Source organism: Labrus bergylta, chromosome 20 (genome assembly GCF_963930695.1).
Source record: "Labrus bergylta chromosome 20, fLabBer1.1, whole genome shotgun sequence".
Taxonomy (NCBI): Eukaryota; Metazoa; Chordata; class Actinopteri; order Labriformes; family Labridae; genus Labrus; species Labrus bergylta.
The window spans coordinates 134902-148684 of record NC_089214.1 but is presented as its reverse complement, the minus strand read 5'-3'; the positions used below and the strand labels follow the sequence as shown (position 1 = coordinate 148684).

Genomic DNA, 13783 nt, shown 5'->3' with positions numbered 1-13783 from the left:
TCTCAATCTAGAAGCGAGCCCCGGTACCAAGACCTGTATTAAAATTGGCCGGACACACCGGAGCTCGGGGCTGCGGGGCGCACGCCCTCGCCCGGTGATCATCCGTCTGCACAACTCCAGGGATAAACCGAGGATAATGGCAGCAGTGAGCGCAACGTCTAACCTGGAATACGAAGGACAGCGGATCTTTATACACCAGGATTTATCTTCTGTGGTTCGAGCCCTAATCCACAAGGGCATGCGGTTTAACATGCGCTTCCCGGCTACACTGACAGTGAACTAGAATGGCGCAGAGCAAGTTTGAAACACTGAGAGATGTAGATAACTTTATCAACACACTGGAATAAATCTGGTCAGTAGTCACTTGTTAACCATAGCTCTCTTCTAGCTTGATCTGGGTTAGGGTTACCCTAACATGGACATGATTAATTTCCTTTCTTTTATTACAGCAGTAACTTCATTCTGAAACAGGTCCTAAATATAAGACTGCAATAATCTAAATGCTGACATGGCTAAACTATATTTTGTTTTTCCCAAGTGTGTCTCTTGGTGTGAAGCAGTCTCTCTTTTGTCTGGCTAAAATATTGATAACAATCAAGGGGCCCTCTTCTTTCTCTTGTTCTTTCTCAAATATTATGGCCATAAAAGCTTTATGGTAATTAAATGCCAAATATAAGAGGCATGTAATAACTTTATGTTGTGGGGACGGGAGTGGATATGGAGGGATTTTTATTTTGTTTTGCTTTCTCCCCTCCAGAGGTGATGACTCCTTCTGGCAGAATGTGCTCCTAGAGTAGTACTACCCATCTGGTAGCTTTTTTTTTTTTTTTTTTAAAGATTTATTTTGGGCTTTTTCGTGCCTTTAATGCAGAGAGAGGACAGTGGATAGAGTCTGAAACCAGAGAGAGAGAGGACAGTGGATAGAGTCTGAAACCAGGGAGAGAGAAGACAGTGGATAGAGTCTGAAACCAGAGAGAGAGAGAGGACAGTGGATAGAGTCTGAAACCAGGGAGAGAGAGGACAGTGGATAGAGTCAGAAACCAGAGAGAGAGAGGACAGTGGATAGAGTCTGAAATCAGGGAGAGAGAGAGGACAGTGGATAGAGTCAGAAACCAGAGAGAGAGAGGACAGTGGATAGAGTCTGAAACCAGAGAGAGAGAGGACAGTGGATAGAGTCTGAAACCAGAGAGAGAGAGAGGACAGTGGATAGAGTCAGAAACCAGAGAGAGAGAGGACAGTGGATAGAGTCAGAAACCAGAGAGAGAGAGAGGACAGTGGATAGAGTCTGAAACCAGGGAGAGAGAGGACAGTGGATAGAGTCTGAAACCAGGGAGAGAGAGAGGACAGTGGATAGAGTCTGAAACCAGGGAGAGAGAGGACAGTGGATAGAGTCAGAAACCAGAGAGAGAGAGGACAGTGGATAGAGTCTGAAATCAGGGAGAGAGAGAGGACAGTGGATAGAGTCTGAAACCAGAGAGAGAGAGGACAGTGGATAGAGTCAGAAACCAGAGAGAGAGAGGACAGTGGATAGAGTCTGAAACCAGAGAGAGAGAGAGGACAGTGGATAGAGTCTGAAACCAGGGAGAGAGAGGACAGTGGATAGAGTCAGAAACCAGAGAGAGAGAGGACAGTGGATAGAGTCTGAAATCAGGGAGAGAGAGAGGACAGTGGATAGAGTCTGAAACCAGAGAGAGAGAGGACAGTGGATAGAGTCTGAAACCAGGGAGAGAGAGGACAGTGGATAGAGTCAGAAACCAGAGAGAGAGAGGACAGTGGATAGAGTCAGAAACCAGAGAGAGAGAGGACAGTGGATAGAGTCTGAAACCAGAGAGAGAGAGGACAGTGGATAGAGTCTGAAACCAGAGAGAGAGAGAGAGGACAGTGGATAGAGTCTGAAACCAGAGAGAGAGAGGACAGTGGATAGAGTCTGAAACCAGAGAGAGAGAGAGAGGACAGTGGATAGAGTCAGAAACCAGAGAGAGAGAGAGAGGACAGTGGATAGAGTCAGAAACCAGAGAGAGAGAGGACAGTGGATAGAGTCAGAAACCAGAGAGAGAGAGAGGACAGTGGATAGAGTCAGAAACCAGAGAGAGAGAGAGAGGACAGTGGATAGAGTCTGAAACCAGAGAGAGAGAGGACAGTGGATAGAGTCAGAAACCAGAGAGAGAGAGGACAGTGGATAGAGTCAGAAACCAGAGAGAGAGAGAGGACAGTGGATAGAGTCTGAAACCAGAGAGAGAGAGAGGACAGTGGATAGAGTCTGAAACCAGAGAGAGAGAGGACAGTGGATAGAGTCTGAAACCAGAGAGAGAGAGGACAGTGGATAGAGTCTGAAACCAGGGAGAGAGAGGACAGTGGATAGAGTCTGAAACCAGAGAGAGAGAGAGGACAGTGGATAGAGTCTGAAACCAGAGAGAGAGAGAGAGGACAGTGGATAGAGTCAGAAACCAGAGAGAGAGAGGACAGTGGATAGAGTCAGAAACCAGAGAGAGAGAGAGGACAGTGGATAGAGTCAGAAACCAGAGAGAGAGAGAGGACAGTGGATAGAGTCTGAAACCAGAGAGAGAGAGAGGACAGTGGATGGAGTCTGAAACCAGAGAGAGAGAGGACAGTGGATAGAGTCAGAAACCAGAGAGAGAGAGAGAACAGTGGATAGAGTCTGAAACCAGGGAGAGAGAGAGGACAGTGGATAGAGTCAGAAACCAGAGAGAGAGAGGACAGTGGATAGAGTCTGAAACCAGAGAGAGAGAGGACAGTGGATAGAGTCTGAAACCAGAGAGAGAGAGAGAGGACAGTGGATAGAGTCAGAAACCAGAGAGAGAGAGGACAGTGGATAGAGTCTGAAACCAGAGAGAGAGAGAGGACAGTGGATAGAGTCTGAAACCAGAGAGAGAGAGAGGGGAATGACATGTGGAAAGAGGCCACGGGTGGAAGCGAACCCGGGCCTACCGCTCGAGACGAGAGTCTCAACACATGGGACGCGCCCTAACCATTGCACCACCAGCGTGCCCCAGCTTTTGGTTTTTGTTCTGTTTTGTTACTTTATACACTTCATGCTCTTATGCCGGCTTTATATTTGCATGGTGCTCTGAGCATGGAGAAGGTTCTGGTTCTTCCATCTTTAGGTGATGGATATGTTTATGTCAGCACAGTTTCTATGTCAAATGATACTGAATCGATCTTTTTTTACATACAGTGGGTTATATATCAGGTTAAATTGTCTTATTCTATTTTTTCTTGTCAGATAAACACGCTACATAATGAGTAACATTAAAATTATCACATTAAATGTCAAAGGGATCAATGGGTCAAAGAGACGTAAAATTCTTTCTATGCTCAAAAAAGACAAGGTACAAGTGGCACTATTACAAGAGACCCACCCTACAGACCTTGAACACCTGAAGTTAAAACGTGATTGGGTCGGCCAAATCTTTTATTCCTCATTCAACTCAAAAAGTAGAGGGGTGGCAATTCTCATCCACAAAAATATGAGTTTTAAACTTGAAGAAGTTATTCACGATACAGAAGGAAGGTATGTTGTAATTACTGGGTTTTTATATGGAGAACATGTTCTCATGGGAAGTGCTTATGCCCCCAATACTTTTGACAGCTCATTTTATTCAAAGTTACTGGCTGATATATCTTCTATTTGCCCCCCTTTTGTTATATTAGGAGGAGATTTCAATTGTGGATTGGTTCCAGAAATGGACCACCGTCCATCTAAAACTTTACCTCTATCCAGGATGGCAAAAGCCACAAAGGATCTATGTCTAGATCTAAGCTTATCTGATGCATGGAGAATCAATAATCCTCGAGAGAAAGAGTTTACTTTTCTCTCTCGCCCTCATCGGTCTTTCTCAATAATTGACTATTTATTTGTTTCAAGATCAACACTTGACAGGACTAAATCCTGCTCTATTGATGCATGTGTCCTTTCGGATCATTCATTAGCTTCTATAGAACTCCTACCACCTTATTATGACCCTCTATCTAGACACTGGCGCCTAAATTCATCTCTTCTCAGCGATCCTGAATTTGTAACATATTTAGAAAACAATGGGAACTTTTTATTTTCACTAATGAATCACCTGATGTATCTGCATCTACTTTATGGGAAACAGGCAAGGCTTTCCTGAGGGGGGGCATCATTTCTTATACAGCTGCAAAGAGGGAAAATACACTAGCAAAACAGTTAGAGCTTGAGCAGCAAATTAAAACCTTGGATAGAGTCTTTAAAGCCTCTTCCTCCGTATCTGTATTAAATAAATTAGAAGCCTTAGATCAACTTCTAACCCAAAAAGCAGAATCAGCTATTTTTTTTGCTAAGCATAGATTATTTGAATCTGGAAACAAACCTGGCAGGCTCCTTGCCAGTCTTGCAAAAGGCCGGGCAGGGTCTTGTGTAATCCCATCACTCAAAGATTTCAAGGGGAAACAACATTTTGAAACCAAAGTTACAAGTAAAATAATGAAAACATTTTACCAAAACCTTTACTCTTCTGAGTGTCAAAATACTTACTTAATTTTTTGATAAAATAAATCTCCCAACTCTGAAACAAACAGAAAAGATCTATGCAGACCAATCACAACACAGGAAGTACTAGATACTATTAAATCTCTACAAAGTGGAAAAGCCCCAGGTCCTGACGGGTTTGGCCCTGAATTTTATAAAAAAATGTCCAGGTTGGTGGTTGGACCTTTAACTAAAATGTTTATAGAATCTTTTGAAAGGGGAACACTTCCACCAACTCTAAATATTGCCCACATCTCCTTGATTTAAAAAAAAGATAAATCCTGAGATAGCTGTGCTTCTTATAGACCAATAAGCTTACTCAGAGTTGATAGCAAAATATTATCCAAGCTTCTGGCTCGAAGACTGGAGGAGGTCTTGCCCATCTTGGTTGGGTCAGACCAGACAGGGTTTATAAAAGGTAGGTACTCCCACTCCAATCTCCGTCGGCTACTGAATGTTATACAATTTTCACAAAATACAAAAAAAAGGATTCTTGCTGTTTCATTGGATGCAGAAAAAGCTCTTGATCGGGTGGAGTGGGAGTATCTATTTGATATCCTTAACAGGTTTGGTTTGGGTTCTAGTTTCACTACATGGGTTAAGCTCCTTTATAGATCTCCGTCTGCAAGAGTTCTGGTAAATGGTTCAGTGTCTGAGATGTTCCCTCTGAATAGAGGCACACGGCAGGGCTGTCCCCTTTCGCCGCTTTTATTCGCACTTGTGCTTGAGCCTCTCGCAGAGGCCATTAGAACCCACCGTTGTTTTTCTGGTGTCACATTGGGAGACACAGAATACAGGATCTTGCTCTATGCTGATGATATATTGTTGTTTATTACTAATCCAGAGAGCTCCATACCGGTATTGGAATCGATTATAAGTCAATTTGGCCAAGTTTCAGGTTACAAAATTAATTATGACAAATCAGAGGCCTTGCCTCTCGGAGACTTTGGTGTCCCGGATACCCTTGTTAATTTTCCGTTCAGATGGTCAATTTCAGGCTTTACCTATCTGGGGATTAGAGTATCAGCAGACATAAAAGAATTGTATAAATTAAATTTTATTCCAACTTTGAAAGCAGTTAAAAATGACCTCAATAGATGGTTTGATCTTCCTCTGTCATGGATGGGTAGAATAAGCTTGGTTAAGATGAATGTACTTCCCAGGATGTTGTACCCAATGCAAATGCTGCCACTTAAGATCAATAGAAGAGTTATTGTGGATATCGAAAGATCTCTTTCAAAGTTTATATGGCATGGCAAGAAATCTAGGCTAAAGATGAAGACCTTACAGTGGCCAATAGACAGGGGGGGTCAAGCACTTCCTAACTTTCTCTAGCCTCTAACAGATTCATGGTGCTGTTCCCCTCTCTCTCCTTTCAGTCTCCTCTCAACTGACGCTGGCGAACTGCCAGCAGATGTTAAAAACAACGCTGTCATGTTTAGCACGCTTAGAATCTGGAGAGATATTACTAAACACATTGGCCGAAGAGGTTTCTCATCAGCATTAAAACCTCTGACTCAAAATAAAGCCTTCTCTCCAGGTATAGGGAAAAGTATTTTCAATGACTGGTATTCAAAGGGTCTAAGATTTGTAGCTGATTTATTTCAAAATGGTGATTTTATGTCATTCAATCAACTCAAGACCAAATACAGAATACCAAACAGCCACTTCTTTGGTTTTCTCCAAGTTAGACATTTTGTCCAATCAGATCTCATTATCCCCACTGATCAACCATTGTTGAGTTCAACTGAAAGTTTTCTTCTCAATTTTAATTTAAATGCGCTCAACGACAGAAAAATAATTTCCCTTTTTTATGACAAATTACATCCTATTAATTGTGATAGGGTTGAGAGAACTAGGGAATTATGGGAAAGGGACTTGGAGATTGAATTTAGCACTGAGGCATGGTCAGGTACCTTTGTTTCAGCTAGAAAAATCTTTACATGTAATCGACTCAAAGAGAGTCAATACAGAATATTACATAGACTTCAGCGAACACCACAATTTTTAAACAAAATGAGTCCTCAGATCTCCGCCCTCTGTGTGAAGTGTAAAAAAGAAATAGGAACTTATTATCACTGTGTTTGGCAATGTCCCTTAATATCCAGGTATTGGAAAAATGTTGCCCAGGAGCTTGGCTTAATTTTTCACAAAACAATAAAACTAGAGCCAGCATTGTTTCTCCTGAACTCACCTACGCAACAGTTCTCTCTATCAACAGGACAGCTCGTTCTAATGGGTAAACTTCTGCTCCTAGCGAGGCGATGTATTCTGTTTCAGTGGATTCAGGAGAAGCCTCCATCAGTCATGCAGTGGTACAGAGAAATATTTAAGGTTCTTCCTATGGAACACCTCAGTGCTAAATTAAAGGGAAATAACAACCTATTTTATAATATTTGGCAACCCTTCATAGATTATCTTTCCACTGATCTGGTTGGCTTATTGCAGAAAGGGTGCCCACACTTTATTTTCAAAAATATGTCATAGTCATGTTTTTCCCTTTGACATGTAATTTAGGTAGATAAGATTGTATCTGATATGATATATTTTATTACGACCCATGTAAGTTATTATTATTTTATTAAATATATATATATATATATATTTTTTTTTTTTATTCAGTAATTTGGCTACGTCTGTGCTGTCTTGTTCTGTGTTTGTTATGTTAAAAAATGAATAAAATATGAGAGAGAGAAGGACCTGAGAGAGCGGGCTGGAACATCAGATGAAATAAGACCAGAGATGTATGGAGGAGCAAGGCTGAAGAAAGCTTTGAAAACAATTCAAGAACTTTGAGCCAGTGCAGTTTTTCAAAATGGAGTTACATGATTGTATTTGTTTTTTCTTGTGAGGACTCTGGCTGTGGCGTTCTCAACACCTTGCAGTTAAAAAAGGGAATTGCAATAATCAATACGACTGGTGATAAAAGCATGAATTAAAATGTCTTTCTGCGATTAAAACGGTCTAACTTTTGCAATGTTTCTTAGATGAAAGAAGGATGTGCTTTTGACTTTGTTCAAATGAGGATTAAGTTTGTAATGTGTCACGAGCTGCATTTGAAGTTTCTCTCTGGCAGCTTTGGCTCCCACTAAAAAAAAACAGTTTTGTCTTTGTTACTATGATTAATAGTGTACTATGAATAAAGTACACTATGATTGAAGTGCACTATGAACGAAGTACACTATGACTGAAGTGCACTATGATTAAAGTGCACTATGATTGAAGTGCACTATGATTGAAGTGCACTATGATTAAAGTGCACTATGATTAAAGTGCACTATGATTAAAGTACACTATGATTGAAGTGCACTATGATTGAAGTGCACTATGAATAAAGTACACTATGATTAAAGTGTATTATGATTGAAGTGCACTAAGAATAAAGTGCACTATGAATAAAGTGCACTATGAATAAAGTGCACTAAGAATAAAGTGCACTATGAATAAAGTGCACTATGAATAAAGTGCACTATGAATAAAGTGCACTATGATTGAAGTGTACTATGATTGAAGTGTACTATGAAAGTGCACTATGATTGAAGTGTACTATGATTAAAGTGTACTATGAATGAAGTACACTATGATTGAAGTGTACTATGATTAAAGTGCACTATGAATAAAGTGCACTATGAATAAAGTGTACTATGATTGAAGTGCACTATGAATAAAGTGCACTATGAATAAAGTGTACTATGAATAAAGTACACTATGATTGAAGTGTACTATGATTGAAGTGCACTATGAATAAAGTACACTACGATTGAAGTGTACTATGATTGAAGTGCACTATGGATTAAGTCTACTTAATGATTGACCATCTGTGAGTGTGCTGCAGTAACCCTTTTGGTGAAGGCAACATGATACATCACAGGCAACAGCCTGGTACAAAAAAAGTTATGGTCTCCAGATCTCATAGGCTGAAGGTTTATACAACTTACCTGTTTACATCATATAAAGGCCTAAAGTGATGTGAATTTAGGGCGCGTGGCATCTTTGAGTTACACATGGTTGTTTTTATTGGGTAGGAGTGATGACATCACTGAGACAACGACCATGTTTTATACAGACCGAGGTGTGAGTTTGTGGTGTGTTGTGCCTTTAAAAGAGGCAGGCAAGATCACGTCTTTCTAAATGTATGAGTAGTTAAGTTGTGTTCAATTCCTACCTGCAGAAGAGCGCAGCTGGGCGGAGCTAGATAGCGTCTGTTGTCTGCCTCGCTGTCGCAAAGTGTGGGTGGGGTCAAAAGAGGTTGCACTGTGGCCTGAGGTGGCTTGGTTGTCATGGTGATGGAGATAGTCTGGCTCTGTAGAAACAGTCTGGTCCCAAAGGCCGTGGCACTGTGGGGGTAGAGGAGAAGTGTGTTTTGATCAAACATGAAGCAAAGTTACTTTTGAAAGTATACTTCTTTTAAACTGAGCATGTCCGTGTGTCTACCTTGAGGATGGCACGGTGATAGAAGAGGGTGAGCAGCTGCAGCAGGTCGTACAGGACGTAGCCCTCCTTCTTCTCCACGCCCAGGATGTTGGGTGGGTGGAAGGGTTTGGAGCGGTCCAGCTCCAGTTTCTGGTTGAAGGGAAAGAAACCGAACTGGAAGAAGTACTTGATGACGATGGTGACCTGAGGACAGACAACAGGGAGTCAATCTGCTGACTGATCAGAAGTGATGGAGGTGACAGCGGTGCAGTGGTGGGCACCTCGGTGTAGATGATAGCAGTCATCCAGAAGGTCTTACTGGGCCGAGGGACGGACAGCGTGGCCCAGAGGAACACAAGCACAGGAAGTACAAGTGTCAGGCAGCTGGCGGACACCATGTGGTTCAGCACGATGACGAGGTAACACACCGTTTCTGACCTGAGGGAGGGACCGTCTCAGTATCTCAGCAGCTTGCACACACCCGTTATTTTGACGAGTCAGCTTACCTGGCAGCCAAGATGTTGTAGAGGGCGTAGGCCAGCTGGAGCAGCTGGTGTTGGTTTCCATAGAAACGGTCTGACACCTCCAGATGGTCAGCGTAGAATGTCCTGAAACAGAGAGTGAAGCTTGAACATCAGCAGGATGAAGGTGATCGTTCCCCTTGACTCACCTGGGACTCACCTGTTCCTCAGCAGCTCACTGGCTGTCAGTTCCTGAGTGTGAGAGTCAGACAGGAAGTCACACCTCTCCCCACTCCTCCTCCCATGCTCCTCCTCCTGCAGTTCCAGACTGAGACTGTAAGATGGGGGGAGGGGGAGAAAGGAGGGGGAGGTTGGAGAGGAGAGGGGGGAGTTACCGATGAAGGTTCGAGTCCGCTGAGAGTCAACAGGAAGTGGCTGACCTGAATCTTCAGTGCTGTACAAAGAGACAGAGACAATTACTGATACCATATAACTGATCTAATGCTAAGCTAATGCTAAAATAATCTTCAACTGACTAAACACTAATCAAAGTAGCTATCTTAAAATGCTAACATGCCAACACCTTTAGCTGTACATTAGGGTTCCTCATGAACACCAACCTGTGGGTCCGACTCATCGTCTCTCCTTCTGAAGAGGACCATGAACATTTGACTCTATCCATCCTGCACAGTTTGGGTCGCCATCGGTTAGTCACAAGGCATTCTGGGTAACCTTCACCTTGAACAGGTGGGTTGCCCTCTAAACTCTCTGACCTCTCTACTCTAACTCCTGACAATGGGTCCTCTGCTGTTTCGTTTTCTGGGTCATCCGCTCTTGTTTCTGGTGCTGGTTCTGGTTCTGGTTCTGGTTCTGGTTCTGGTTCTGGTCCTGGTCCTGGTCCTGATTCCGATTCAGGTTCAGGTTTGGTTTCAGGTGTAGTTTCACCTGGACCGTCTATTCCTGACTCTAGTTCTGGTTTTGGACCTCCTCCTGATGCTGATTCAGATTCAGGATTCTCTCCTGGTTTCATTTCTTTGTCTGTATCAGGACTCACTCCTCCCTCCCCTTCCTCTGCCTCTCTTCCTGCTGAGTTTTCCCCTGCAGCCTCATGGGTAATGGAGTCCAGACCAGACTCTGTGGAGGTGTGTATCATCTGTTCTTGGTAGTAGAGGTGGATGGCGTCTCTGCTGGGAACGAGACCCTGAACAAACAAACAAACCATCATGAAACAGGAAACAGCTTTGTTGTAGTTCTATCTTATCCATCCTCCATCCTGGTTGTAGTTCTATCATATCCGCCTGCTGTACCTGCTTAGCCTGCTGCATTAGCATGCAGCGCTCTATGCGGAGAACAGCTGAGATGTCAATGTGTTCCTGACACAGACCGCTGAGCCAGGTGGTCAGAGAGTCCAGGAGAGCCGACAGCAGAACCCAACAGAACCTCAGCGTGTTGGAGAACCGACGCAGCACGGTGTCTGAAACACACGGGTCACCTGACGTTAAACAACGCATCGTGTTTTACCATTATTAGACTTTACTTAATAAAAGTGAAAGCGTTTAGAATCCGTTCCAAACCTTAACTTCAACATTTCATTTGGCCCGTATGTTTCCATCCATCACACTCAAGAACAAACTGTTTACTTTTTACATTATTCTTTCTTTATGTTTTACAAGCTTCACTGCCTTTTGGATGTGTAATTTGAAATGTGTGTGTGCTATCTTGTTGTTTATGTGAAGTGTTTAAACACTTATCCTTTTACACAAACTTAGTTCTATGAAATAAAATAATAATAAACCTATTTGAAATGAATCAAACAGGCTAACAGGCTAACAGGCTAAGAGCCCTCGTTCAGTTGGAACTATAAAAAAAACACTGATTCTTCGAATGTGTTACAGAGTGGAGCATCTGCACTTACAAAGGACCTTTGATTGCATCCTCCTACCTGGTTCCTCCTCTTCCTCCTCTTGCTCCTCCTCCTCGTTCTCCTCTGTGACCTCTATGAGTCCAGCAGCTGCAGAGGGGAGGAGTCATTGTAAGCTGCGTCAGGTTAAAACTGTATGCAGATGACTCTGTTCTCTTAATGACCCTTAAAGGAAAACAGGAAGTCTGAACTCCTGCTTCCTGTAGTCACAGAGAAACGTTTGAATGTCAGAACAAGCTCTGATCTGAAAACTAGGAAGGTTTTGTCAGCTAGGTGGGTAAATCAAAACTTGCTTTGAGTAGATATTGATAGTAGGTCGTTGTCAGACTTTGTTTGGACTGAGACTTAAGTTTCATTCTCTGAGCATCAACAGGAGAGGCAGTTGACGCGTGTCACACCCTCTGTTGATTGCAAGCTGAAAATCTGGGGCGGGATTTTCACGAAAATCCAAACTTAAAAGAGTCTGAATCCGAAACTGCAGAACAAGCTCTGATCTGAAAACTAGGACGTGTCTGACGCTTCAGCGTGGACCCATCCACGACTACTACTTTGCCTATTTTCTCTGGTCATCTGCTAAACGCAACATGTGCTACAAAGAAATCTCTGTCATTCATGGGAACCGGAAAAGACACATCTGTCATAGACGACGAAATCTTTACAACTTGGCTCTGCTTAAGAAAGCCACTTCTACCCACCCTTCACTTACTTTTGGCTAGTGATGTGTCGGTCATGAATGATTCGTTCAAAACGAACAAATCATCTGGGTGAACGAACTGAACTGAATCACTTACTGAAAAGAGTCGTTCATTTCTCAACTTCAGTTGCGCTCTCCTCTCTCCCGTCTCGTGTCTCTCTCTCCAGACCGTAAGAGTCTCTCAAAGCCCGCCCTCCCTCTCCCTTTCATGTCAGTGATACCTACTGACTGAACCAACAGGACGGAGTCGGTCAGGAGCTCTGAGTCGCTAAAGCTTGCCCCTACTTCTCCCTCTCATGTCTCCAAAATTGAGGAAGTAGAAAATATATTATTTAACATTTAGGTGTCGCGAAAATGTTTGTGCTTTTTATATCTGTTGTCAGTTTACAAACGGCTTTTATATCCAACTTAATTTAACTCAGCTGACTGTTTTAACATCTACTAACGATCATGTTTCAGTCAGTACAGTGTGTGTGTGTGACTGAGGCTGGTGACTCGCAGTCTCGCTTGTTCACGTTCACTGAACGAACTGAGAGGAAGAGCTCCGACGTGAATTACTGAATGAACTGAGAGGAGAAGAGTGACTCGGAGGCGGAGCTCCCGTTCATTTCGTTCAGTGAACGAACTGAACGAGAGCTCCGACATGAATCACTGAACGAACTGAGAGGAAGAGCGGAGCTCTCGTTCAGTTCGTTCAGTGAACGAGCTGAATGAGAGCTCCGCCTCCTCTCTCTCCCTCTCAGTCAGACAGTCATTGAGTGATTTGTGTACTGAACGTACTAAACAGAACGGTCGGGGAAAATAAATGTGATTGTTTTAGCAGCTTTCAGTTTGCAAACTGTGGCTTTATCCAACTAAATTCTCAGCTCATTGGTTTATTATTCACCACCGGCTGTTCTCAGAACGATCGCGAGCAGAACTAAACGTTCGGCCGTGTTTCAGCTTATTAAAATCTGATTCACAGACAGAGCTGCAGAGAAGTACTGAACGATTCGGTGAACGAATCTTTTGAACGAATCACTTTTCTGAACTGATTCTACTGATTCAGTACACTGAAAAGAACTGCTTTTCACATCACTACTTTTGGCCTCTGGAACTGTCAATCTGCTGTGAATAAAACTGAATTCATCCAAGCACTTGCAAAAATGTCAGACATTCAGGCACTTGCCCTTACTGAAACCTGGATCCGCCCAGAAAATACACCAGCTGCTCTTTCTGTTGACACAGTGTTCTCACACACACCCCGCTCTGTTGGACGTGGAGGTGGTACAGGTATCCTCATTTCTAATACCTGGAAATTCAATAAACTCTTCCCACTGAGCAACAACTCCTCATTTGAATATCACACAATCTTACAATCTGGTTACTGCTCCTATTAAAATGTACATTGCTATCATTTACCGCCCACCAGGGTGTAATCTGAATGATTTTGTTGTGGAACTGGACATGCTACTCTCAGAAATCCCTGATGATGGAACACCACTGATTGTAATGGGAGACATGAATGTACACACTGATAAAGCCCAGGCAACAGAGTTCCTTGCTCTCCTATCCTCATTTGACCTCATGCAGGTCCCAACTCCTCCTACCCACAAAGCTGGCAACACTCTTGATTTAATCCCGACTTGGAACTGCTCGACAGCAAACCTGACTGTCACCCCTCTACATCTATCAGACCACTTCTTTATTTAATTCACAATCTCCTGCTGGAACTCCCTCAGCCACAAATGGTGTCATACCACCAAAACATGCGATCGCTCAAGCCAGCTCAGCTGTCTAAC

General features: G+C 43.0%; 1 protein-coding gene across 1 annotated transcript in view; it reads right to left on the bottom strand.

The window, feature by feature from the left end:
- The window catches only part of LOC110001235 (piezo-type mechanosensitive ion channel component 2), a 59771-nt gene that overhangs the window by 16360 nt on the left and 29628 nt on the right, over nt 1–13783 (bottom strand). Inside the window, exons 32-39 of the mRNA XM_065948719.1 lie at nt 11330–11398; nt 10695–10861; nt 10008–10588; nt 9608–9841; nt 9433–9534; nt 9208–9364; nt 8948–9130; nt 8679–8850 (exon numbers count right to left, since the gene is read on the bottom strand). Coding sequence (XP_065804791.1) covers nt 8679–8850; nt 8948–9130; nt 9208–9364; nt 9433–9534; nt 9608–9841; nt 10008–10588; nt 10695–10861; nt 11330–11398 — 1665 coding nt within the window. The remainder of the gene's footprint in view (nt 1–8678; nt 8851–8947; nt 9131–9207; nt 9365–9432; nt 9535–9607; nt 9842–10007; nt 10589–10694; nt 10862–11329; nt 11399–13783) is intronic.